Raw genomic sequence first — 25,182 nt, forward strand, 5'->3', positions numbered from 1 at the left:
AGGGAGAGAAGGTTTTTTTTTTTTTTTTTTTTTTTGAGCTAGGTCAGCCAAAATTTGGCAACTGCCCCAAATTTCCTTCTGCATGTCACCTACCGTTCGGCAGGTTCCTTTTTTTTGTTTTTGTTTTTTTTTTTGTGGCTAGGTCAGCCAAGTAGCTAGCCAAGTGGGCATTTTCACTTCCCAAATTCCTTTTGCACAATGCCTACCGTTCGGCAGGTGCAAAATTTTTTTTTTTTATTTTTTTATTTTATTTTATTTTTTTTTGTGGCTAGGTCAGCCAAGTGGGCATTTTCACTTCCCAAATTCCTTCTGCACAATGCCTACCGTTCGGCAGGTGCAAAATGTTTTTTTTTTTTTTTTGTGTGGCTAGGTCAGCCAAGTGGGCATTTTCACTTCCCAAATTCCTTCTGCACAATGCCTACCGTTCGGCAGGTGCAAAATGTTTTTTTTTTTTTTTTTTTTTTTTTTTTGTGGCTAGGTCAGCCATTTGCTTTGGTAAGGGAACAAAGCGTGAACCCTAAACCCTAAACCCTCCTTGCCGAACGGTAGGGAGCATGGAGAGGAAAATAGAGTCCCATACGGGCTTGGCTTTTGAGGCTTCGGCATGGAATTGGAGCCAACATCAAGAGCTGGCCTCTTAATGTTTCAACAGGAGAGCCGGGCATTTTAGGAAGAGCCGGGTCATGTGGGTTTAGCCTGGGCATTTAGCAAGGGCTGGGCCGCAAGGGTTTCGGCAAGGAGTCTAGTTATAGTTTGGGCTGGCATGAGTGTCCAGAGGCTGGGAGTTTTGGAATTTGGAAGGAGGCTAGGCTTCGCCAGGAGCTAAGCTGCAGATTTGGCTAGGCCTGAGTGTTGGGTTAGGCGGGGGACCAAGGTGCCGATCGGTAAGGGCCATCCATGGCTTTTATTGAGCCTGTTTTGCTCAAGATAGGGCTAGGCAAGGGCTAGGCCTGAGTACTCAGCTTAGCCTTAGGAGTTTGTTTTGGAGCTGAGCCTTCGGAAGGGGGCTAGGTCCCTTGGATACTGACATAATTTTGGAGTTGGGATGGCGAAGGCGATACAAAGCTTTGCATGTTGCAAGGTAATGTTCCTAGGCTCGGGGTGCCGAATGTGGGCTTAGGCATGGGGGGTGCTGAAGGCATGTTGCAAGAGATGGGTTTAGGCACGGGGGTGCCGAAGGCAAAGGGGATGCTAAAGGCACAAGGGTGCCGAAGGCAGAGTGGTTTGCCAAACGCACAAGCTAGCATGTCACAAGGCATTGTGCCTAGGCACGGGGGTGCCGAAGGTGAGCTTAGGCATGGTGGCGCCGAAGGTGAGCTTAGGCACGGGGGTGCCAAAGGTGGGCTTAGGCACGGGGGTGCCAAAGGTGGGCTTAGGCAAAGGGGTGCCGAAGGTGAAGCTAGGCACGAGGGTGCCGAAGGTGAAGCTAGGCACGAGGGTGCCGAAGGCAAATGAGATGCCAAAGGTGACACAAAGCTTGCATGTGGCAAGGCAATGTGCCTAGGCACGGGGGTGCCGAAGGTGAGCTTAGGCATGAGGGAGCCGAGGGTGAGCTTAGGCACAGGGGTGCCAAAGGTGGGCTTAGGCAAAGGGGTGCCGAAGGTGAGCTTAGGCATGGGGGCGCCGAGGGTGAGCTTAGGCACAGGGGTGCCAAAGGTGGGCTTAGGCAAAGGGGTGCCGAAGGTGAGCTTAGGCAAAGGGATGCCAAAGCTTGGATGTTGCAAAGCATGGAGGTGCCAAAGGTGGGCCTAGGCATGGGGGTGCCGAAGGCGAAACAAGCTTGCATGTGGCAAGGGGAAGAGCTAGGCATGTCGCAATATAAAATGCCGGAGGGCATGGGGTGCCGAAGGTGCCAAGCTTGCATGTCGCAAGAGGAAGTGGCTAGGCACGAGGGTGCCGAAGGCATAAGACTTGCTTGTCGCAATAATGCCGGAGGGCATGGGGTGCCGAAGGTGCCAAGCTTGCATGTCGCAAGAGGAAGTAGCTGGGCATGAGGATGCCGAAGGCATAAGACTTGCATGTCGCAATAATGCCGGAGGGCATGGGGTGCCGAAGGTGCCAAGCTTGCATGTCGCAAGAGGAAGTGGCTAGGCACGGGGGTGCCGAAGGTGAGCTCAGGTACGGGGATACCGAAGGTGAGCTTGGGCACTAGGGTGCCGAAGGTGGGCTTAGGCACAAGGTGCCGGAGGTGAGCTTAGGCACGGGGTGCCGAAGGGGAGCTTAGGCACTGGGGTACCAAATGTGAGCTTAGGCACGGGGGTGCCAAAGGTGGGCTTAGGCACGGGGGTGCCAAAGGTGGGCTTAGGCACGGGGGTGCCAAAGGTGGGCTTAGGTACGGGGGTGCCAAAGGTGGGCTTAGGCACTAGGGTTTGGATGGGTCCGACCCTTTCCCTGAAGGCTGGGCTTTGGAGTAGGGAGCTGGGCTTGTTTGGGAAATGTTTTGTGTCATGGCATGGGCCGTTTAGGGGGCTGGGCCTTTTAGGGGGCTGGGCCATTTGGTGAGCTAAGATTTATGGGAGCCCCCAAAAAAGTTGCATGCCCCTTGCCGTTCGGCAAGGGGTTTAGAAAGTCCCGGGCTTGGGCCTAGAGATGAGCCTAGTCCCTGTTTTTGTTTGAGTGCCAGTTTTTGGGTTTGGGCATTTTAGCGACAGTTGGGAGGTGAAATGGGGCTCGACCCAAGGTGGGCTTTTGGAGCTAGGTTAGCAAAAAGGAGCTAGGTCATTTTAGAGCTAGGTCAACAAAGATGAGCTAGGTCATCTTTTGGAGCTTGGAGCTAGGTCAGCAAAAAGGAGCTAGGTCATCAAGTGGGTGAGCTAGGTCGCTTTTTAGAGATAGGTCAGCAAGTGGGTGAGCGTGAGCTAGGTCGCACTTTAGAGCTAGGTCAGCTGCGAGCTTTGGTACATCCCTTGCCGATCGGCAAGGAAATTTGTTGGCAAATGTTGAGGCCTTGTGGCCCATTCTTCGGCATGGTGAAGTAGTGGAGCCTTTGGGGATTTTGACATGGATTTGGAGCTGGGCTCTAGAAGAAAGAGAAGGAACCTTCAGCAGGGCCTGGGTGTGTTTGAGCTAGGCACGTGTCGTGCTGTTCAACAAGGGGCCATGTGGGCTTGGGTTGAGCCTAGAGTGCTAGGCTAAGCTAGGCAAGGAGCCAAGGTGTCGGTCGGCAAGGGGGAGATGCCGAAGGGAAAAGGGATGCTAAGGGCACAAGGGTGCCGAAGAGGGGTTTGCCAAATACATAAGCTTGTATGTCGCAAGGAAATGTGCCTGGGCACGTGGGTGCCGAAGGTGGCACAAAGCTTGCGTGTCGCAAGGCAATGTGGCCTGGGCACGAGGGTGCCGAAGGTGGCACAAAGCTTGCGTGTCGCAAGGCAATGTGGCCTGGGCACGTGGGTGCCGGAGGTGGCACAAAGCTTGCGTGTCGCAAGGCAATGTGGCCTGGGCACGAGGGTACCGAAGATGGCACAAAGCTTGCGTGTCGCAAGGCAATGTGGCTTGGGCACGTGGGTGCCGGAGGTGGCACAAAGCTTGCGTGTCGCAAGGCAATGTGGCCTGGGCACGAGGGTACCGAAGATGGCACAAAGCTTGCGTGTCGCAAGGCAATGTGGCTAGGCACGTGGGTGCCGAAGAGAAGGAATGCATATGTGCAAATTTTATTATTATTTTAAGAAATTTGGGTACCTTGTGGATATTTGAGCTTGTGGCATGTCCTTGGAGCTGGGCCTTCAAAGCTTCGGCAAGGGCTTGTCCTTCGGCAGGAAGAATGAGGGGCTTGATCCCGCGAGTTTCCAAGTTCTTGGTAGGTGGGCCTCATGAGCTGGGCTTTGGCAAAGGCCTGGGGTTTGTGCTCTGTGGAGCTTGGCTTCAGCGGGGGCTGGGGGCTTCCAGATTTGGCAAGGGTGTCTTGGGGAGCACTTTACGAGCTGGGTCCATGGGGGTCCGAGTGTTCGTTTAGTAGAAAGGCCAAGGTGGCGCGAAGGTGTGTTTGAAACTTCAGCAATGGAGTTTTATGCGATGTTGGGCTTGAGCAATGGCCTTGGGGCCGGGTTCCAAAGCTGGGCTTCGGCAAGCCTCCTTGACCCAGGTGGTGGCTAGGGTTTTGAGGGTAGATTCGGATTTTTAGAGGCTGGGTCCTTCCGTTTTTGAAACGTAGCTGGGGCCTTTTTGTAGCTGGGCCCTTGTGCTTTTATAGCTAGGGTTTTTATACCTTCGGTAAGGGAGTCCAAAGATTGGAGATAAGGGCCAGGGTTTGGGGAGAGGAGGTGCAAGTCCCCTATTAGCTTAAGACATGTCGTCACCTTTTAGCTTGAGGGGCTGGGTCAGCCAAAAATTGGTAAGTCACTCCTTCACCTTCTGCATGCTCCCTGCCGTTCGGCAGGGAAGCTAGGCTCCAAAATATATTCGGAGCTGGGTCCGTAGTTCAGCTCGGAGGAGGTGCCGATCGGCAAGAGATATTCGAAGGTATTTTGGTGAAGGGCTGATCTGTCTTCGGCGAGGAGTGGGTCTAAGTGCCTAGTTTTCGCATCGAGTTGGAGCTGGGTCCGTGGTGTCGTTCATCATTTGTTCGTGGAGGGGGGTTCATCCAATCTAGGACCGTCTAGGGTCTGGGTCCTTGACTGACGGCAAGGAAGTGATTGGAGCCTTTCGATCCTTCTGAAGTGTGGGCAAAGTTTTTAGCTGGTCCTTCAAGGCGTTCGCGATTTCTCTTGGCTTCAATTGGTGCCGTGAGGTTTCAAATGCTTTTGCCAGAGCTGGGGTGTCTTTGGCAAGAGCTTTTGAAAGATAGATAGATGGCTGCAAGGGTTTTTGCAAGGAGAAGACTCAAGTTCGTTCGGCAAGCTCCGACTGATAGACCTTCGGAGCTAAGGCTGGGGTCTCTTGTACTGTTGTAAGGAACCTGGGTCAGCCAAGCAAGGGTGTCGTGACCATGGCAAGGGTATGGTGGGGTGCCGAAGGCAGCGCACGCCGAATGATGGAGCTTGTGGGACAAGCTCAAGTCCCCATATTTTTACTCTTCAAAGAAGTGTCGGTCGGTACCTTGAACTGAGATGTTGGGTTGGCCCTGCAAGCCATGCAAAGTATAGCCACACTGATTGGCTTTTTCTTAAAATATCATCTTCTGCAATTTGTTGACCTGGCATTCAAGGTGGCTCCAGTAAGGCATTGCCTAACGGCAGCCTAGGTGATGTTGATTGTATGGGTGCCGAAGAGCACTGGAGAGGGGAGAACGACAGAAGCCTTTTGTGTCAATTCCCACAGACGGCGCCAAACTGTTGATGCTCAAAATGGTTGGGCCATTATTGAGTCCAACTTAGTGATGAGGTGTGATGGATGATGGGTGAAGGCTTGGACCTTCAGCAGGTATGTGAGGGCTTTGGCCAATTTATAAATATACAAAAGACAAGATATATGTGGTTCACCCTTAATGAATGGGCTACGTCCACAGAGAAGATGTTCTCATTATGATATTGTTTACATTTGTACAAGGGGGTTAGACCCAAAGATAAATGGAAGAAGGCCTAGGGCCTAAAGTACAAAGCTAGGAGTCTGGAGCCCAGGGGTCAAGTCCCCGGGTCTGGAGACCCAGGACCCGAAGGCTGGACTAACAGGAGAGTCCTGAAGAGGGAGCCCCCAGCTCAGTTTTTCATCCCCCTTCTAAGAGGAGAGAAGTCTCCTTTTATAGGTGAAGGGGAGTCTCCACTTCTTGCAGTTTTCCGATGTGGGACTCCTCTTGCTTTGCTTTGCTTCTTGTTGCTTGGTCAGTTACGGTGTCAACACATATAATCTGCAGCAACAAGATGATGGAAAGACGCCAGTCGAAAGGTTCGTGTCCGAAGATGGCATTGATAATGTGCGAGACAGGATCCTCGGTGGCACGACCATAATCAATGCCGGCGTCTACGCCAGAGCTAACATTTCATTCTATAGTCAAACAGGAATTGAATGGGACCTGGATTTGGTCAATAAGACTTATGAGTGGGTTGAAGACACCATTGTGGTCAAGCCAAATAATCAATCTTGGCAATCTGTTATAGGAGAGGGATTCTTGGAGGCTGGTATTCTTCCAGACAATGGATTTAGTTTGGATCACGAAGCAGGAACAAGACTCACCGGCTCAACTTTTGACAATAATGGAACGAGACATGCAGCTGATGAACTGCTTAATAAAGGAGACCCTAATAACTTGCTAGTTGCAGTTCGGGCCTCAGTAGAGAAGATCCTCTTCTCTTCCAATACATCAAGTATGTTGCATCTGTGATATTTAATCGTAGCTCCTAGTTTGTCATGCTGCACTCGAAAATTATTATTTTATTATTCTATATTTCCCTTCCATATTTCCCAAATTTCCATTAATAAAACTTTCCCATTCTTCTTCGTTTAGTTTGACAATAATTATAAGCTATTCTCTAATGCAGATTTGTCAGCTATTGGAGTCATATATACGGATTCTGATGGAAACTCTCATCAGGCATTTGTACGCTGTAACGGAGAAGTTATTGTTAGTGCAGGGACAATCGGAACTCCTCAGCTTCTACTACTTAGTGGCGTTGGACCAGAGTCTTACCTATCTTCTCTTAACATCACAGTTGTTCAGCCGAATCCTTACGTTGGGCAGTTTGTGTATGACAATCCTCGTAATTTCATTAATATTTTGCCCCCAAATCCAATTGAAGCCTCTGTTGTAACTGTTTTAGGCATTAGAAGTGATTATTATCAAGTTTCTCTGTCAAGCTTGCCATTTTCCACTCCACCCTTCAGTCTTTTTCCTACAACATCTTACCCCCTCCCAAATTCGACTTTCGCTCATATTGTTAGCCAAGTTCCAGGACCATTGTCTCATGGTTCTGTCACGCTAAATTCATCATCTGACGTGAGAATCGCTCCAAATATTAAATTCAATTACTATTCAAATTCCACAGACCTTGATAATTGTGTTAGCGGCATGAAGAAGCTTGGTGACTTATTAAGGACAAAGGCATTAGAACCATATAAAGCTCGAGATGTGCTGGGAATTGACGGTTTCAATTATTTGGGAGTACCTTTACCAGAGAACCAAACAGATGATGCATCCTTCGAAACATTTTGTCTAGATAATGTAGCTTCATACTGGCATTACCACGGTGGAAGCCTTGTTGGGAAAGTGCTTGATGATAGTTTCCGTGTTATGGGGATCAAAGCATTACGCGTTGTTGATGCCTCCACTTTCCCTTACGAACCAAACAGCCATCCTCAGGGCTTCTATCTGATGTTAGGCAGGCATGTGATGCACACTTCCAACCACTAGAGATTCTCAATAATTATTTCGTTGAACATATTTTTTTTTTGTAATGAACTCTGTGCTACATTGCTCTTTTTTTATTAATCCTTAAATTTTTGTGTTTTGCGCAGGTATGTGGCCCTTCAAATCCTGCAAGAAAGGTCAATCCGGTTGGAGGCTATTCATAATATTCAAGATTCCAAGTGAAGTTCTTGGATTTCCTTAATTCCACATTATCCTCTGCTTTTTAAGATTAATAAACCCACGAGATCTGACTCAAGTGGGATTAAGGTTTCGCTTGCAAAGAGGGGTTAGGCTCATTATATATCCCCTACCTCTTTCTATCTTGTTGAATAAATTTCCCTTGTCATGTCAAGGTTCTTTAAAAATTAAATAAAATAAATAAGAAACCTTTGGTAGAACTTGTCCTTTGCAAAACAGATTTGCAAGGAAATGACTCCCTAAAGCTTATTTCTAATTTTTTTTTGTCATTTTAAATAAACCTTAAAATTAATTAAGTACACCATACTCAGGGACGGACCCAGGATTTCAAAATAGGGTGGGCTAAATTTACCTTGCATACAAACCTATTAAGTCCATCTCTAATGCTAGATAACTCAAACCCAAAATTTTCCCCTCTAAAATAGAACAATTCATGTATATCTCATACTCAAATAATTTTTCAAAATTCTTTTTTATGTTAATTTTACAATATTAAACAAAAAATTATTACAATTTTAAAGTTGAGGAATCGGGTGTGGTTTTAATTTAAACATAAATTTAACGGGGAAGTGTGGTTTTTAATGTTAATTGTTTCTGTATGTGAAGATTTTTGGTTTGTTTTTATTTATGTGAAGTGTTAAATGTTAATAAAATTGGGAAAGTGTGGGGTAATATGGGGTGGATTAAAAAGGGGAGGTGCCCTCACACGCAACTCCACCTAGTCAATGCACTAAATCTGTCAGTTGGGGTCCATTTACATGGGTTGATTGGAACTTGGGGAGGTGTGCTGGGTTTGCTATTTTACACTAGAAAAAAAAAATATTTTGCCTGGGCTATAGCCCAGGTTAGACAAAGGAACGGTCCGTCGCTGACCATACTACCAAACTATTTATTGAATTACTAATTTGTCCTAATATAAAATGACCAAACTGTTAAAGTATGGGTAGTTTCCAGCTGAATGGTATTGATAAAGCTTGGTTGATTATTTTGGGATTTTCTTCCCTTTTTTCTCTTTTGTTTGTCGGCTGTGCAATATAAATTTGCGGCTGGCTTCAAATTCAGTTCCGATATAAGCATCTGAAGAAGCTCTTCTGCCGTATTTTCTGAGATTGTCCATAAGATGACTCTGTCCCAGTCTTCACATTATCTTTTTGCATATACAAGAGTCTAATTAGGCGAGATATGCCAAGGAGGAATCTCCAAATCCTCTAGAGAGATCCGTCGAGGCAAGGTCTGCTGATGTGAGGTTTACCGAGGGGAGGTCTGCCAAGGAGATATCTACCAAGACTCAATCCACCAAAACCAAGGAAGAGGCCATTTAAATGGCTTACATATAGTATTATACTTAATATATTAATATATGTATATGTATTAAAGGGCCAAAGCAAGCAACGGAGGGGAGGTTCTGATGATTTACTCATGAAGTGTTTGAGCAGGAAGGAACAACTTGTAGCCATGACTGAAGTTCACGAGGGAAGGACTCAACTTTCATCCAATAATTTATTTATTTATTTTTCCTCCTCGTATGAATCATCCACAACCCTTAAAGAACCTGTCGGAGTGGACTCCATGGAGCTTGTATCCGCTAGAGTGTTATCTACAACCAATGACCAAGAACTGTATCAAACAAATAACTCCATGACATTCCCTTATATTTGATTAGGGTTGAATATGAGTAGGGTGTACTTATTAAAATAATTTCTTTCACAATTCAATATATCATTTTTGGTCATTTTATCTTAGGGTAAATTAATAATTCAATAAATAGTTGGGTAGTAGGGTGTACTCAGTTAATTTTAGGGTTTGTTTAGCAGCACTCTACAATTTATTCAACAAGAAAAAAAAGAGGTACATCTAGCCAAGGGAAATGAGCCCAATCCCTCTTTGCAAGCCAAACCCTAATCCTAGTTGAGTTAGATCTCGTGGGTTTATTATCTTAAAGAGCAAAGGATATGCTGAATTAAGGAAATCCCAGATCCTCGGTTGGAAATGGGAGTCTTGAATATTATGAATTGCCTTCAATTAGACCGATCTTTCTTGCAGGATTTGAAGGCCCACATACCTGCTCAAAACACAAAAATTTAAAGGATAAAGTGAAAAGAGCAATGGGACACGGAGTTTGTGGGAACAAATATTTCAGCAACCAATCATGAGGCGCCACGTGGACAACAAGTACATCTCTTAGGTCAATCATTGTGCTCCATTTAATGGGCCAATTATTTAGACCAAAAATAGAGATATCATCATCAACTAGGGATTTGATTCTAATTAAAATCCCTAATTGACTCAATCTCTCCATTTAGGCCCGTCTGGTTCACGAAAGGGATTTGAGGGGAAATCACTTCACATGTCATTTCCCAAGGGATGGGATATGGAAATTCATTTCTCATGTTTGGTAATCCTGGGAAAGTCCTTTCACATGTTTGGTTTGTGTAGGAATGTAAAACAAAGTTTGTTTAATTTTCCAATTATACTCATATGAAATCAAATAAATAAAAAATGCATTTAATGCTATATTGTAATTCTAAATTATTAATGGGAACAATATGGTCATGAAAAATATATATTTAATATTGGCTTATTTTCCCAAACTTTCCCATGAGGAGGAAAATAAAACCCAAGGAGCGTAGAGGGCTTCACTTTCCCCCCTACTTTCCCATGTGCAAGACAACAATTTCCCATGCCTAGACTTACCAAACATGGGAAAGCAATTGATTTCCCATCCCCAAGCCTCCTTATACATGAACCAAACGGGGCCTTAAGGGAAAGAATAATTCCGTTCAATATAGGAATTATTCTTTGAAAAACCCTTGAAGGCAAGAGCACTACATAAATACATGGCTACATCATACCTCCAAGGTAATTCAAAAAACCCTAGCTAATTGTTGTCAAAATTTCCTCTCTCTCTCTCTTCCTCACACGACCACGCGCCACCACACACGGCCATGGCCTCTCGGCTCTCCCTGCGAGAGAAAACTCCATCCTTTATGTTACTTGTCATATCTCTCTCAAGATCCAATTAACTTAGGCATTAGAAGGCCTTTGGCCAACACCCTAGGTATGGTCTATTTACTCCAGTATTTTCGCAGGAATCGAGGAAGAGGAAAGAGAAGGAAGTTCAAGGGTCAAGGAATCTACATGCGAATATTCCTGGAGTAGAATTTTGCTCAAACAAAGTTCGTTACAAAGAAAACCATATATTCAACCAAATAATTATTGAGAATCTCTACTGGTTGCAAGTGTGTATCACATACCTGCCTAACATCAGATAGAAGCCCAGAGGATGGCTGTTTGGTTCGTAAGGGAATGTGGAGGCATCAGCAACGCGTAATCCTTTGATCCCCATAACACGGAAACTACCATCAAGCACCTTCGTGACAAGGCTTCCACCGTGGTAATGCCAGTATGAGGCTGCATTATCTCGACAAAATGTTTCGAAGGATGCATCATCTGTTTGGTTTTCTGGTAGAGGTACTCCCAAATAATTGAAACCTTCAATTCCCGGCACATCTCTAGCTTTATATGGTTCTAATGTCTTTGTCCTTAATAAGTCACCAAGCTTCTTCATGCCCCTAACGCAATTAGCAAGGTCCGTGGAATTTGAAAAGTAATTGAATTTAATATTTGGAGCAATTCTCACATCAGATGATGAATTTAGGGTGAGAGAACCATAAGACAAAGGTCCTGGAACTTGGCTAACAATATGAGCGAAAGTGGAATTTGGGAGGGGGTAAGACGTAGGAAAAAGACTAAAGGGTGTAGTAGAAAATGGCAAGCTTGACAGAGAAACTTGATAATAATCACTTCTAATGCCTAAAACAGTTACAACAGAGGCTTCAATTGGTTTTGGGGGCAAAATGTTAATGAAATTACGAGGATTGTCATACACAAACTGCCCAACGTAAGGATTCGGCTGAACAACTGTGATGTTGAGAGAAGATAGGTAAGACTCTGGTCCAACGCCACTAAGTAGTAGAAGCTGAGGAGTTCCGATTGTCCCTGCACTAACAATAACTTCTCCGTTACTGCGTACAAATGCCTTATGAGAGTTTCCATCAGAATCCGTATATATGACTCCAATAGCTGACAATTCTGCATTAGAGAATAGCTTATAATTATTGTCAAACTAAACGAAGGAGAATGGGAGAGTTTTATTTATGAAAATTGGGAAATATACGGAAGGGAAATATGAGACTTCACACTATTCTGTTAGTATTTTGGAATACTAAAATAATAAATTTCGAGTGCAGCATGACAAACTAGGAGCTACCATTAAATATCACAGATGCAGCATACTTGATGTATTGGAAGAGAAGAGGATCTTCTCTACTGAGGCCTGAACTGCAACTAGCAAGTTATTAGGGTCTCCTTTATTAAGCAGTTCATCAGCTGCATGTCTCGTTCCATTATTGTCAAAAGTTGAGCCGGTAAGTCTAGTTCCTGCTTCATGATCCAAACTAAATCCATTGTCTGGAAGAATACCAGCCTCCAAGAATCCCTTTCCTATAACAGATTGCCAAGATTGATCATCTGGCTTGAACACAATGGTGTCTTCAACCCACTCATATGTCTTATTAACCAAATCCATGTCCCAATCAACTCCTGATTGACTATAGAATGAAATGTTAGCTCTTGCGTAGACGCCAGCACTGATTGTGGTCGTGCCACCGAGGACCCTGCCTCGCACATTATCAATGCCATCTTCGGACACAAACCTTTCGACTGGCGTCTTGCCATCATCTTCTTGCTGGAGATTAGATACAAACCCAGATGAGGTCGAGACGTTCGGATATGCTGTAGGAAGACTGCCCCTTTCTAAAAGGAGCACCTTGTATTTTTCTGATAAAGTTGCTGCCAATGGACAACCTGATGTTCCTCCACCGACTACAATGTAGTCATATGATCCTTCCAAGCTTGGATCAGTGGCGTTGTACACAAACTTTAAGTAGCTAAAATCTGCAAAATGTTAAGATCTAGATGAAGAGATTTCTTTAGTGTGCATGAACTCATGTACTTGTAGGCGTCTAAATTAGCTTGTTCTTCATTTGTTTTGTTGGCTTTTTATCACAAATGGTCCTTGACGTTTACGAAATTATCACGAATGGTCCTTGAGGTTTTTTTGTGAAACTAATAGTCCTTAACGTTTGGACTTTTTATCACAAATGGTCCCTGCCGTCAAAAATTCTATTAAGTGTATGATGTGAAAGATAAGTGGAGCCCACATGTACAATCACATCGTGACATGTGGATTAAATAAATAAATAAATTTTTTTTTTTATGAAAATCCATTAAAAAACCATTTAGAGAGTAGAGAGTAGAGAGTAGAGAGTAGAGAGTAGAGAGAGAGAGAGAGGCTAAATGGTTTTTTAATGGATTTTCATAAAAAAAAAAAATTTATTTATTTATTTAATCCACATGTCACGATGTGATTGGACATATGGGCTCCACTTATCTTCCACATCATACACTTAACAGAATTTTTGACGGTAGGGACCATTTGTGATAAAAAGTCCAAACGTTAAGGACTATTAGTGTCACAAAAAAACCTCAAGGACCATTTGTGATAATTTCGTAAACGTCAAGGACCATTTATGATAAAAAAAACCTTGTTTTGTTTTTAAAGAACGGACGGCAGGAGGGAAATTTATCAAAGAAGTGAGGAACTAACACCTAGCCAGGGGGGCAAGCGATGAAATTTATAAAACCCCTCATAAAAGAGCTCAAATCAAACCAAAGGTAAGCAATATGCAAATCATTATAAAATGAAACTTAGCAAAACACTATCAAAAATGATAATTCGAGCGGAACTTGAGACAAGTTCGGTTTCCTTTTTTCTCTTTGCCTTGTGTGTGTGTGTGTGAAATTTCGAATGAAAAGTAATTTACCGTGAGCAGAAGTATTGGAAAGCGAGCGAACCTCTGAATACTGTAGATGAAGGACAAGAAGATGCAACACAAACAGTATAACTGACATTGTTGATTTCTCCATGTCTTTGAATATTGAAAGCACTTGCACAGTTTCAGAATGAATCAGAAGCACACAGCTGTGAGGACAGAATTTTCCCAACGGATCGAACTTTCATTCTTCAATGGTTTCGAAAAGCTATGTAATCTCTCTCGTCTCATTTCTCTCTCTTGTATTACAAGGAACAGTGTTAGTGTAGTGTAGTGTATACAAAATAAGTGGCTGAAATCATTCCCCGACAGAATGGTCACGTGGCTTCTTAAAAGCCACATAACTCATCTAACTTTGATCTAAAAAATCAACAGATATTATCTACATTTACAAGTTGGAAGACTTTTGCGCATACCATAACTAATATAGGTGCAATAGTAGTGCCAGCATGCTTCCATCTACAAAGGCACGATATATTATCAAGTAGCTTAATTTCCACCCACCATTCCATACAATACAATCGCCAAAATTGAAACTACGTGTGTTAAAGTTGAAGTTAGCCCCAGTTGTAAGGACCAAAATTGAATGAGTTCCATCAAAAAGAAAAAAAATAATTGAGAAATGAGCTTGCATAAAACTATTATATGTATATTCTTTGCACATATCTGCTATAATGCAACTCTCAAATTCACGGAGCAAGTTTTTGTTATAGCAATTCGTAGGGGCAGAAAAGAAAAGTGATTTTTTTTTTCTTATTCGGTGGGTGGGCTAACTAAAGTTATTAGCTTAAAATCTAATTAACATTTTTCTTTCTTACTTACAGTTTCTATTATTTCTAGAAATAAAAGTGCATATTAATTTCCAATGAGTTCTAATGTAAAACAAATACATATTAAAATGCAACAAAAAACACATATTACCAAATGAAAATATGTTCAACAACAAAATTGAAAGTGTCCCTATTTTAATGTGTACTTCTATTGCTACCCTACAGCTTAATTCACAAATAAATACAAACAAAATAAGACTTTGTAGATTGTAATAGGTTAATATATACTGGGCTGTATTAAGCTGCAATATATATCTTTGTGGGAAGTAAGTATTTACTTTACGAGAATTGTCATAGATAATTGGATCACTCTCTCGTTACGCGAGGAAAGCCATGCGTCACCTCTAGGGTTTCTTCTCGCGTCCAATAGCCGTCTTCTCACGCTCAGTCGTCGTCGTCTCTTTCTCTTTCTCTCTCCCACCCAGTCGCTCTCTCGCACTCAGTCATCGTCGCTCTCTCTCCTACCCAGTCGCTATCATCGCACTCTTGTCGGCCGCACCTCATCGCCTTCCTCTTCTCAGTCTACCCTCATCCACATTCTCATCTTCCGTACAATGTCACCCTCTCTCTAGTCCGCCGTCACTGTGACTTTTCGCAATTTTTGGTGTTTGGTTCGATCACTCTCGGATCTCCCTCCCTTGCTGTTCAGTGGCTCGGTTTCCATGTGTTTTGGGCCTCGTCTCCTCTGGTCACTACCATGTCTACGTCAGTTTCTAGCTATCCTGATCTGGTTGCTCCCGTTTCTGATGGTGATACCTTGGTTTCTAGGGTAGATTTCATGGCTCCTAATGGCCTTTGTACTGATGCCTATTCTGACAAACCTATGGAGACCTGTCTAATGGGGTCTCCTAGGAGCTATCCTTAATGTGTTATCGGAGCATTTGTGGGCTTGGCATCCGACGAATTCTTTATGCTAAGTGGATGTGACCTGTTTTGTTATTGTTGTGTTGTATTTTCTGAGTTCTTATCTTAGCATATCTTTGATTCTTCGTATGTCTTAAGGACTATGGATTCATAGGAGGTTTTTGAAGGAAACATTTTGCATCTCATGTCGTTTTTTTGGAAATGAATTTTGCCACAACATATAACACATAAACATTCATAATGGTCTAGTTGAGCTAAGCCTTTTTCATTTTAAACCAAGCATCTTATGATCTAGTCTCTTTGAGCACAAAATATCAAAGAGAAGGTTAAGCTTTTACCCTTGGAGAATTTTCTTGGAGAACCAAGAATGATCACCTTGTTAAAAAGGCCTTTAATCTCCTCTTAGAATGTAGATTCCTCAACCAAGAGGCTCCAAAGTAGAAGCCCTCTATCTCACCACACCAAATGGACTAGAGATGGAGAGAAATCAACCTAGAAGACTTAGATGCTAGACTTCCTTTAGGTTGGTCCGATTTTTGGCTAAGGAAGATGATAGGGAGGATGTCTCTCCTACACATCAAGAACTCCAAGTTGAAGTTCCAAAAACCCTAACTTGGAAAAGTCAACGTGTGGCTTAAATAGCCGACAAGAAGATGAGGAGAAATTTGGGAATTTCGGCCATATGGTTTCCTGGGCTCCTCTTAGGCTAGAGCTGGTTTGCTTTGTGGGTTCTATCTGTCTTTTTTGGAGCTTTGGTGTGTTCTCTGTCGAAAGCTCTCACCATCTTCTGGTTGTGCAAAAGACTATGATTTCATAGCATGATTTTTTTGACAGTTGGGTTGTGTTGATGTATTCTCGTCGGAGGTCTTTGTGTCAATGTTATTTTGCTTTGCTTTTGTACTAGTCCTATGTGACTGAATCAGACTCTCTTATTAGTCCATGACATGTGTGGTACTTTTTCCTACCCCGGGGTTTGTTCCCTATGAAGGTTTTTGTCACACCCCGGATTGGCTTCGCCGTAGCACGATATTATCCGCTTTGGGCCCCTCTCTCTGCCCTCACAGTTTTGTTTTTGGGAGCTTACGAGCAACTTCCCAATGGGTCACCCATCCTGGGATTGCTCTAATCCCAACTTGCTTAACTTTAGAGTTCCCATGACTCTGAAGCCAGTGCATGACTCTGAAGCCAGTGAGCTCCCAAAAGGCCTCATGCTAGATGGAGGTGGGCATGTACATATAAGGCACATCACCCCCTCTCCGTTGGTCGATGTGGGATGTTACAATCCACCCCCTTTAGGGGCCCGACGTCCTCGTCGACACACTCGCACCACACGGCAGAGTGGCTCTGACACCAAATTGTTACACCCCGGATTGGCTTCGCCGTAGCATGATATTGTCCGCTTTGGGCCCCTCTTTCTGCCTTCACGGTTTTGTTTCTAGGAGCTCACGAGCAAGGTCTTAAATATTGATAGTTTCGGAAATATCGGTGGTTCAAAAACACAAAAATATCGATGGAAATATCAGGAAAATATTGATATCGATAAAAATTGAATAAAAACCACGGAAATTGTGATAAATACATGGAAATTTTTAATGAAACTTTAGAAGAATTTTATTTAGTCAATCATCTATTATTTTGACACAAAAAATTGGATGGAAATGCATTGCATAGTGGGTTTGAGTGATTTAAGTAGATTATATTGCGAGCTGACAAACTCTGTGACTTAGAAAATCTAGAGTAATTAATGAAAGAGAATTAAACACCCCCTAGTAATTTATTTATCATTTTTTAGTACAATATTTTACACTTTATAAATTGCATTGTAAGATACATGAGTAACCTTATTTCATAAACGTCATTGGACATGGAACACGTTCTTATATTTATTATTTATAAAAAATTGAAAAATAATTAAAGATGTAAACCAACTTGATTTTTCATGAAAATTAGGCACTTTACCATGCTTAAAAAATAATAGTGAAGATTGAAAATTAACTAAGAACATAAATAAATTTATCCAAGGAAGAATTAAATAGTAAATAAAGAAAATAATTATAGAGATTTAAGTAATTAAGCAACAATTTGAAGGGGAATTTAGTAATGTAAGTACTTATAATGAATAATAAAATAATCAATAACATTAAATGGATTAAATAGAAAAGAAATAAATTATATTAAGTAATTAAGTAACTGAACAACAAAATAAAACAATAAGTAATTATGTTAATTTCTATTTTGAGAAACAGCTCGCAAGTATTATAAATATAGATTCCATAGCTTATTATCACAAAGTGATGACTGACATGGTGGTTGAGTGGCTGCAGATCTTCGAATTGGGAAGGGGTTATACTTTATAGAAAATGATATATTCAAAACAAGGCAAACAATTTTCTTGGGCTACATATTGCCAATAAATCAATTTCTTCTCAAAAACAACGTTGGGTTACAGCCCATCTTAGCCCCTAAGGTAGTTCCGCCTAATTCTCCCACCTAGTGCCCACTGCCCATGTACATCACCGATCCTAAAAAGAGTACCTTTCTTTTTATACATAGAAACTCCCCACATCATCTTTTTAAGGGAATTTGTTTTCTATAGCCAACAACTCTTTTTTCATTACAGCATAGATTCCCCACAAAGGCCAATGCAGGTCCTACAATCCAAGGACTTGAACCCAGAGATAAGTTCGGTGCCTAAATTTTAGGCAGAAATCTCTCCTTAATTATCCTTTTGGAACCTTCCTACTTAAGTTTCATTTCCTGAATCCTAGGGCTCCAAGTTGTTTTGCCTTATTATACATACCATTAGTATAGATAAGACACCTCATCGAATTACCCTTTATAAAATTAGTAGATGTTACATTAGTTAAATCCAAAAGGTAAAGATTATGAAATTCAGAGCAAGACCGTTTGGGACATGTTTTATATGGGACTGTTTCTATATGCTCCACAAGAATTTTTTAACAAGTGCTTCTATTACGTTAATTTTTTTTATTGAATATCAAAGTGCGCACTACAAAACAGCATGGGTTTTAGTATCATTACAAAATGGTGCTGGATTCTCAACATTTCGATGGATAGGGGAAGGATTTGGGAAAGCTAGAAGTCAGGCTCACTTGTAGGGTATGTAGTTGGAAAGCGTGCTGGAACTTACAAAATGGTGTTTGCTTGCTTTTGAAGCATGATTTTCAAGCATGATTCTGAATCTGATGCGTAGCCATTGCCGGACCGCATTGCCGCCTAATTTGGATTGGTTCAGTTAGGGGTTTAAGCTCCAACCTGTATTGAACTGATCCCATATCCACCCTGACTTTTAGCTTGTCTACGTATTGAAATTAATTTGAAAACTTTATTGATACAAGCGTATATAATATAACAGTTCTGTTTTATTAATTAAATTTGTGCTTACAATCATGGGACTTAACCCAGCCTACCCTTTCGCCAGGCTAACCTTATTCTTTCTTGAGTTAGAACTCAAGGGCTTATTTTTGAGCAGCAAAGGATAATGCTACATTTGGTCTAGATATAATACTTCAATACTGCACGATTACTTTAACACACTCTTCCAATAGACACGTCAATCTGATTTTAAGGGAATCCAAAGTTAACATGTTGAATTATGAATAGCATCTCCCGTGCATGCTTATCTTGCTTGCAGCATCATAAGGCCAACATACCTGCCCAAAACCGAAAATTCAGAGGGTTAGAATGTAGTAATATGGCATAGAGTTCACTACAAACAAGCCAATCAACAACATAGTTGTTGATAATTCATTTCTTGTAGTTTTATGTTTTAGAGTGCCTATAACATACCTGCCTAACATCATAAGGGTGGCCTGAGGATTTGCCCCTGGTGAGAAATTGAACACGGAGGTATCAACAACACGTAATGCATTGATCCCCATAACACGCAAACCACCATCAACCACCTTCCCAACAATGGATCCACCCTGGTAATGCCAAAATGTGGCCACTGAACCTCGACAAAATATCTTAAAGGATGAAATATCTGTTTGGTTCTTTGGCAAAGATAGTCCAAAAAACTTGAAGCCTTCTATTCCCGGCAAATCTTCAGCCTTAAATGGTTTCATTGAGTCTGTCCTTAACAAATCACCAATCTTCTTCATGCCACTTACACAACGAGCAAGGTCCACCGGATGTGAAAGGTAGTTGAATCTAACATTTGGACCAACCCTAACATCCGACGATGATTGTAGCTTAAGAGAACCATACGACAAAGGTCCTGGAAATTTGATAACAATATGTCCGTAACTGGAATCTACCTTGATGGGATTAGAAGGATTAGGAAAAATGCTAAATGGTGGAGTAGAAAATGGCAATCCAGATGTTGTCTCAACGTAGAAATCATTGGTAATGCCTACAATCTTTACAGCTGAGGGTTCTAGTGGGAATGGGGGCAAAATGTTTATAAAATTACGAGGATTGTCGTACATAAACTGTCCGACGTATGGATGGGAACGCACAACTGGGATTTTCAGGGATGATAGGTAAGACTCCGGGCCAACACCACTAAGTAGTAGAAGTTGAGGGCTCCCGATTGCCCCTGCACTCAATATAACCTCTCCCTTACCACGTACAAATGCGCGATGAGATCTCCCGTTCGAATCACTATATATGATTCCTATAGCTGACAAACCTGCATTAGATACTAGGTTATATATTTAATTAATATCAAACAAATTCTTATTGAACATAAACTTAATTGGTCATCATAGCACATATGCAAGATATATACTTGACGTATTGGAAGAGAAGATGATCTTCTCTACTGTGGCATGAACAGCAACTCGCAAGTTCTTTGGCTCTCCTCTATTCAGAAGTTCCACAGCTCCATGTCTCCTTCCATGATTGTCAAAAGTTGAACCCCCAATTTTAGTTCCTTTAATGTGATCCACATTAAGTCCATTGTCTGGACCAACACCAGCCTCCAACAAAGCTTCTTTTACAGCAGATTGCCATTGTGTCAAGTTCGGGCGGAACACGATAGTGTCTTCAACCCACTGATATGCCTTATTCACCGAATCCATGTCCCATTCAATTCCTGATTTCAGAAAGAATTCCTTGTCAGCTCTTGTGTAGAAGCCAGCATTGATCATGCTTGACCCTCCTAGGACCCTGCCTCTTACATTAGGAACACCATCTTCTGACATGAATCTTTGAGCTGGTGTCTTGCCATCATCTTCTTGCATGAGATTGTTCAGAAAGCCATCTTCACGCAGAACGCTAGGATATGCTGTAGGAACACTGCCCCTTTCTAAAAGGAGCACCGAGTAGTTTAAGGATAAAGTGGCCGCCAATGGACACCCAGCTGTTCCTCCACCAACTACAATGTAGTCATATGTTGCTTCTAACTGCGGATGGGTTGCGTTATACACAAATTTCATGTAGCTAAAATCTGAAAAATGTGAAGACATGAAGAGCTATTTGTTATGATAAGATATAGAACATGTAATTTTAGCTTAGTTTATCATTCTCTTTTGCTGTTTCATTTTTTGATTTCTTTTTCATGGAATCACGGATGAAGTAATTTACCATGATCGGAAGTAGTGGCGAACGAATGAACCTCTGATTGAAGATGAAGGACAAAAAGGAGCAACACCAATAGTGTAGCAGATATTATTGATTTGTCCATCTCTTTGAAACCAGATAGACGTCTTTCCACCTGGAAAATTGAAAAACACTTTCATGGCCTCTTATGGAATTTAGAGAGAGCACTTACACTTTGTAAATTCAATTAGAAATCAAGATTTCAAAAATCACACGAATTTGCTAAAGTCAAAAATCACAGTACAAATTTAATATACAACTGACCTCTAAACACTTCAAATCTTATAGATTGGTCCATGTTCAGAAAAGAAAATAATGTAAAGGGAAAAAACAATGTAGCTTAATACATTTGAATCGTTGGAACAAAAAAAAAAACATTATTACAATCGTATCCGTAATAGAAAATATTTTGAAATGCCCATGAATCTTTATCCGTAATTGATCTAGATCAGAGGCCTATTATAAACGGGGTTAGCCTTTACCTTTGACCTGATAGTATAGTGAACAAATAGTACGTCTTAATTGTTTACTTATGGATTTCCTAAAACTCTTCAAGCTATAGGACATTTAAAGGCCAAGGAGGTGTCCTGCAACCCAAGGACTCCAAGGTGTTCTCTTACAAGCGTCGGTGCCTAAATTTTAGGCATCTCTCTTTTTAATTATACTTTGGAGCCTTCTTACTTAGGTTCCATTTCATGACTCCCAGGACTCCAAGTTGTTTTACCTAATTGTAGGGGTTATTCAAGAATGGCCACCACACCACACAATCCCTAGATGCAAACCCCGACCCAACTTATATGTATAGATATAGATAAGACAGTTAATGGAAGAACCTTCCGTCCTGCAATTGCGCCTCCATCAGTGCTTGCTGGGTTGTTCACTGTGGGCACCACACAATACAAAAATTTCTCTAGGTTTGATTATGGTTGGATATGGTGATTATGGTGTACTTATTAAAATTATTATTATTATTATTATTTCACAATTCAATATATCCTTTTTGGTCATTTTATGTTAAGACAAATTAGTAATTCAATAAATACTTTGGTAGCAGGGTGTGCTCAGTTAATTTTACGGTTCATTTAGCAGCACTTAGCCGCATGTATCTTAATTTTGTTTTCAAGCTTCAGCCTTCAACCACTCAAGTCTCTCTCTCAAATTCTCAGATTTTGTTTTTTCTATATTTTGTATATTATTGGTTTTTTTTTTCCTTGGTTATTGATAATTAGTAATTTGATGATCACAAGATTTTGATTATATAGTTTGATTCTTTTTTATAATTTTTTCGTTGAAGATTTTATTTTAGGAGGCCCTCTTGTTATTTTGGCACAGGGCCCCTAAAATCTCAGAGCCGCCGTTGTTCGATCCTAAGACCTCTTATCTTCATGTCAATGCCCTTTTCCACTGGGCTTGACTCCGTTGACAATAAATATGCTATTTTTATTAAATCACAATAATAGGCAAATTTTATTCATAATTGATAATATAGGTAGATTCTTTTCCACAAAAACTAATAGATTCTATATCGTCCAAATATATATATATACACTAAATATGCTATTTTTATTAAATCACAAAATTGGTACATTATTATTCAAAAAATTTAAAAATAACGTATATCCAGATCTTGGAAAGTGGTAGGTGTGTTAAATTTTAGAAGAGAAATTTTATTGCAATTGGTTTGAAGGAGATTCATTTATTTTAATTAAAGTAGTACAAGGCCCTTTAAAGATATTAATGGCCAGTTTGGTATTGTTGTGCTGTGAAAATAATCGCTATCACATCCCGGATCGCTCTGCCATAGCACGATATTGTTCGTTTCGGGCCCCCCTCTCTGCCCTCACGGTTTTGTTTCTGGGAACTCACGAGTAACTTCCCAGTGGGTCACCCATCCTGGGATTGCTCTAGCCCTAACTCGCTTAACTTCGGAGTTCCCATGAATCCGAAGCCAGTGAGATCCCAAAAGGCCTCGTGCTAGATGGAGGTGGGCATGTACATATAAGACACATCACCCCTTCTCCGTTGGTCAATGTGGGATATTACAATCGCTGTCAGATTTGTTGTGAGAGAAATCAACTGTGAGAGAAAGCAGTTTGGCGTTTGGTAAACTTTTTGTTAAAAGTGTTGTTGGTACTGATTCCCGCATAGTCAAAAATTGATTGCCGCATAATCATTAAACCCAACGCCTCTTCGAAATTGATTCTTGCATAATCAGGAAATGAAAACACCTTTCTCTTATAGTTTTCTCTCACAACAATTTTTAACAATAAATGATTTTCTTATAGTTTACCAAATGGCCTAGGCTTCCCAAAATTCTTAAAATATCACTTATCACCCCAAATAAGCAATGCCAAATAGGCACTAAGGAAATAATTGCAAGGATAACAGATTCTTCCAATAAGACATGTCTACCGGGAAGCGAATGGTTGCTGACGATTTGGTAGCAATTGATGATGCTAAACATAATAGTTTGCAAACTTCTTGTTGTCTGTGTCGTTGTAACTCTTGATGATAGTATGAATTCAGGGATCCTTAGAGGTTCTTCATAATTTTATTTATCACTTTCAAAAAATAAAGAAGACTATTAAAGCATAAATTTTTCCTATTTTAAATATGATATAAGGAAAAAGGAAAAAACTTGCCTAACAAGTCCCTAAAGTTATGCCAATTTAAATATATTCAAAACAATATACTCTAGTCTTAATTGCTAAAGCGCCCCTTGAAACTATGGTCAAATCTCACATTGTCCCACTAAAATTGGTACTTAGGTGAATTGGGTAAATTATAATCCCAATGGACAGATGTATGACAACAATGATCAAATAAACCTGGAGACAATATGACTAGTCAACAACTAGTCATAGACCTATGAACATATAAGCATAACACAGATGCACAACATATCAAATATTTAAATCCCTACAAGCCTAGAAGATAACTACATGACAACCTAGGCGCTCAGAAGGGCCGATCAATTTAGGCATTCCCTATGCTAGCAACTACTAGAGTGATAGGTGTGTGAACATTCATCAACATTTTTGATATAACACATACACTATGACTAGGCATATAAATAAGAGAAACACACCAAAAATGTTTACCTAGAAACCCACCATGGGGGAAAATTGAGGGTCATCACTCTGACTAGGCAATCCAGTAAGTCAAGAAGATTCTTACAGAAAAAGTAATCACAAGCTCAACACAATCCTACGTCTATTTAGGAAATGAGCACTACCTCCCTGTGCAACCTTCTTCTCCAAACTTAGTTGAGCTAGTAGCTTGTCCTTCATGGAAATGACAACTAGTCCATCAGCTTCTTCACCCCATGGCACCGCAACACAGCTTCGGATAGTCATCGATGAATGAAATATAGATTCTATCTAGAATGAAATGGTCATTTCTTCAAGAAATTATCCTCTTGAAGAAGTCAACAAAGAATTTGATCTAGCTAGGATGATGAAGTGTTTAAACTAAACCCTAAATGCAGATTTCAAAAACCAATTTTCAAAATCTCATAATGAAAATCCCAACCTCACCAAGTAGAGAATGCAAAGTACAAATTTCACTCTAAAAAAATTCTTAATGGGTGAAGTGGATTTCGAAAATAGAAGCAGATTTCAAAAGCTATTTGAAAACCTCATTTCTAGAAGCCATGAACACTCTCACACAAACCAAAGAGAAAACCAAGTTTTCCAAAATTGTGCAAATAAAATAGATGAGAGATTAAAACTTTGGTATGCAAAGCTATGGTTAGATTTTCTCAAAAAGAAGTAGCTTTCAAAATGAAAGCTTGAAAACCCTTTCCTATACCATAAACACTCTCAGACAAACCAAAGAGAAAACCAAGTTTTCCAAAATGGTGAAAATGAAAGAGATGAGAGATGAAAACTTTCTATCACTAAGTTTGAGAAATGAAATTTCAATGAAAGCCCAAAAGGAATTCAAGAACCCATGAACTCTTCTCCCAAAAACCAAAACCTAATTTATGCACCATCTCTCACTAGAACTCTCTCTCTCTCTCTCTAAAACCCCATTTGAAAAATGTAGATAAGAGAGTCGATGAGTCCATACCAACCCCATCCATTTTGGTAGGTCAAAGGACACTTGGCAGTCAATGATTGGACTTATAAATAAGCAAAATCACGTGCCTTGGTTAAAAGTCCCGTGTTGGAAATATTGGCCTATATGACTAGTCATCTCGACAAAGTATATGGATGCAAATGCTGATTTTCCCCCAATTCCTAATTTCTAAAGATAAGCTAAGAGGAATTACATGAAAGTGTACATTTGGCAAGGAAAGCCAATTCTAAGAATCCTAAACCTAACACCCACGAAACTTAAAGTGACCCACTTTACTGCATTGACCGATGATTTGGATCTCACTTAGCCCCCTACTATCAAGTAGTGACCCACTTTACTGCATTGACCGATGATTTGGATCTCACATAGCCCCTTACTATCAAGTTCATCAAATGGGCCCCACTGTATCAGTGAAATGTATGCCACATAGGTGCCATGTGTAGAAAAAATATTTGAAAAATTAATTTAGAAC

At 41.1% G+C, this 25,182-nt stretch overlaps 3 protein-coding genes across 5 annotated transcripts; 1 reads left to right on the plus strand and 2 right to left on the minus strand.

The window, feature by feature from the left end:
- Nucleotides 1-3,371: 3,371 nt before the first annotated feature.
- On the plus strand, nucleotides 3,372-7,462 carry LOC110752512 ((R)-mandelonitrile lyase 1). Its single transcript, XM_088254457.1, has 5 exons — nucleotides 3,372-3,596; nucleotides 3,801-3,976; nucleotides 5,761-6,239; nucleotides 6,414-7,254; nucleotides 7,387-7,462. Exons 1-5 carry the CDS (start codon nucleotides 3,372-3,374, stop codon nucleotides 7,460-7,462), a joined length of 1,797 nt encoding a protein of 598 aa, XP_088110583.1.
- Nucleotides 7,463-8,160: 698 nt separating this feature from the next.
- Nucleotides 8,161-13,631, minus strand: LOC110752514 ((R)-mandelonitrile lyase 1). Of its 3 annotated transcripts, none has more exons than XM_021953187.2 (4): nucleotides 13,363-13,631; nucleotides 11,774-12,433; nucleotides 10,732-11,569; nucleotides 8,161-9,074 (listed from the first exon to the last, which is right to left on the minus strand). In XM_021953187.2, the coding sequence occupies exons 1-4, from the start codon at nucleotides 13,463-13,465 to the stop codon at nucleotides 9,071-9,073; spliced, it is 1,605 nt and encodes a 534-aa protein (XP_021808879.1). In that variant the 5' UTR covers nucleotides 13,466-13,631; the 3' UTR covers nucleotides 8,161-9,070. The 3 variants fall into 3 exon arrangements, with proteins under 3 accessions (XP_021808879.1, XP_021808878.1, XP_088103616.1); XM_021953186.2 differs by lacking the exon at nucleotides 8,161-9,074 and adding an exon at nucleotides 9,190-9,539; XM_088247490.1 differs by lacking the exon at nucleotides 8,161-9,074 and adding an exon at nucleotides 9,595-10,440.
- A 4,799-nt stretch (nucleotides 13,632-18,430) lies between these two features.
- On the minus strand, nucleotides 18,431-21,220 carry LOC110752546 ((R)-mandelonitrile lyase 3-like). Its single transcript, XM_088251596.1, has 5 exons — nucleotides 21,113-21,220; nucleotides 20,616-20,745; nucleotides 19,819-20,478; nucleotides 18,876-19,719; nucleotides 18,431-18,739 (listed from the first exon to the last, which is right to left on the minus strand). Exons 2-5 carry the CDS (start codon nucleotides 20,713-20,715, stop codon nucleotides 18,706-18,708), a joined length of 1,638 nt encoding a protein of 545 aa, XP_088107722.1. The 5' UTR covers nucleotides 20,716-20,745; nucleotides 21,113-21,220; the 3' UTR covers nucleotides 18,431-18,705.
- Between the last annotated feature and the right edge of the window lie 3,962 nt (nucleotides 21,221-25,182).

Source organism: Prunus avium, chromosome 1 (genome assembly GCF_965620075.1).
Source record: "Prunus avium chromosome 1, drPruAviu1.hap1.1, whole genome shotgun sequence".
In the NCBI taxonomy this organism is placed as follows: Eukaryota; Viridiplantae; Streptophyta; class Magnoliopsida; order Rosales; family Rosaceae; genus Prunus; species Prunus avium.

What these genes read in the sequence shown, in the direction of transcription:
- LOC110752546 (XM_088251596.1), bottom strand. Translation starts at nt 20,715, where the DNA reads ATGGACAAATCAATAATATCTGCTACACTATTGGTGTTGCTCCTTTTT. An exon ending in CTTCTCTTCCAATACGTCAA is followed by an intron (nt 19,720 to 19,818) that starts GTATATATCTTG and finishes TATCTAATGCAG; the next exon opens with GTTTGTCAGCTATAGGAATC. An exon ending in ACCCTTATGATGTTAGGCAG is followed by an intron (nt 18,740 to 18,875) that starts GTATGTTATAGG and finishes GGTTTTGGGCAG; the next exon opens with GTATGTTGGCCTTATGATGC.
- LOC110752512 (XM_088254457.1), top strand. Translation starts at nt 3,372, where the DNA reads ATGTGGCCTGGGCACGTGGGTGCCGGAGGTGGCACAAAGCTTGCGTGT. An exon ending in CAAAGCTTGCGTGTCGCAAG is followed by an intron (nt 3,597 to 3,800) that starts GCAATGTGGCTA and finishes AGTTCTTGGTAG; the next exon opens with GTGGGCCTCATGAGCTGGGC. An exon ending in TTCTATCTGATGTTAGGCAG is followed by an intron (nt 7,255 to 7,386) that starts GCATGTGATGCA and finishes TGTTTTGCGCAG; the next exon opens with GTATGTGGCCCTTCAAATCC.
- LOC110752514 (XM_088247490.1), bottom strand. Translation starts at nt 13,465, where the DNA reads ATGGAGAAATCAACAATGTCAGTTATACTGTTTGTGTTGCATCTTCTT. An exon ending in TTCCAATACTTCTGCTCACG is followed by an intron (nt 12,434 to 13,362) that starts GTAAATTACTTT and finishes AACATTTTGCAG; the next exon opens with ATTTTAGCTACTTAAAGTTT. An exon ending in TTCTATCTGATGTTAGGCAG is followed by an intron (nt 10,441 to 10,731) that starts GTATGTGATACA and finishes TTTCTCTCGCAG; the next exon opens with GGAGAGCCGAGAGGCCATGG.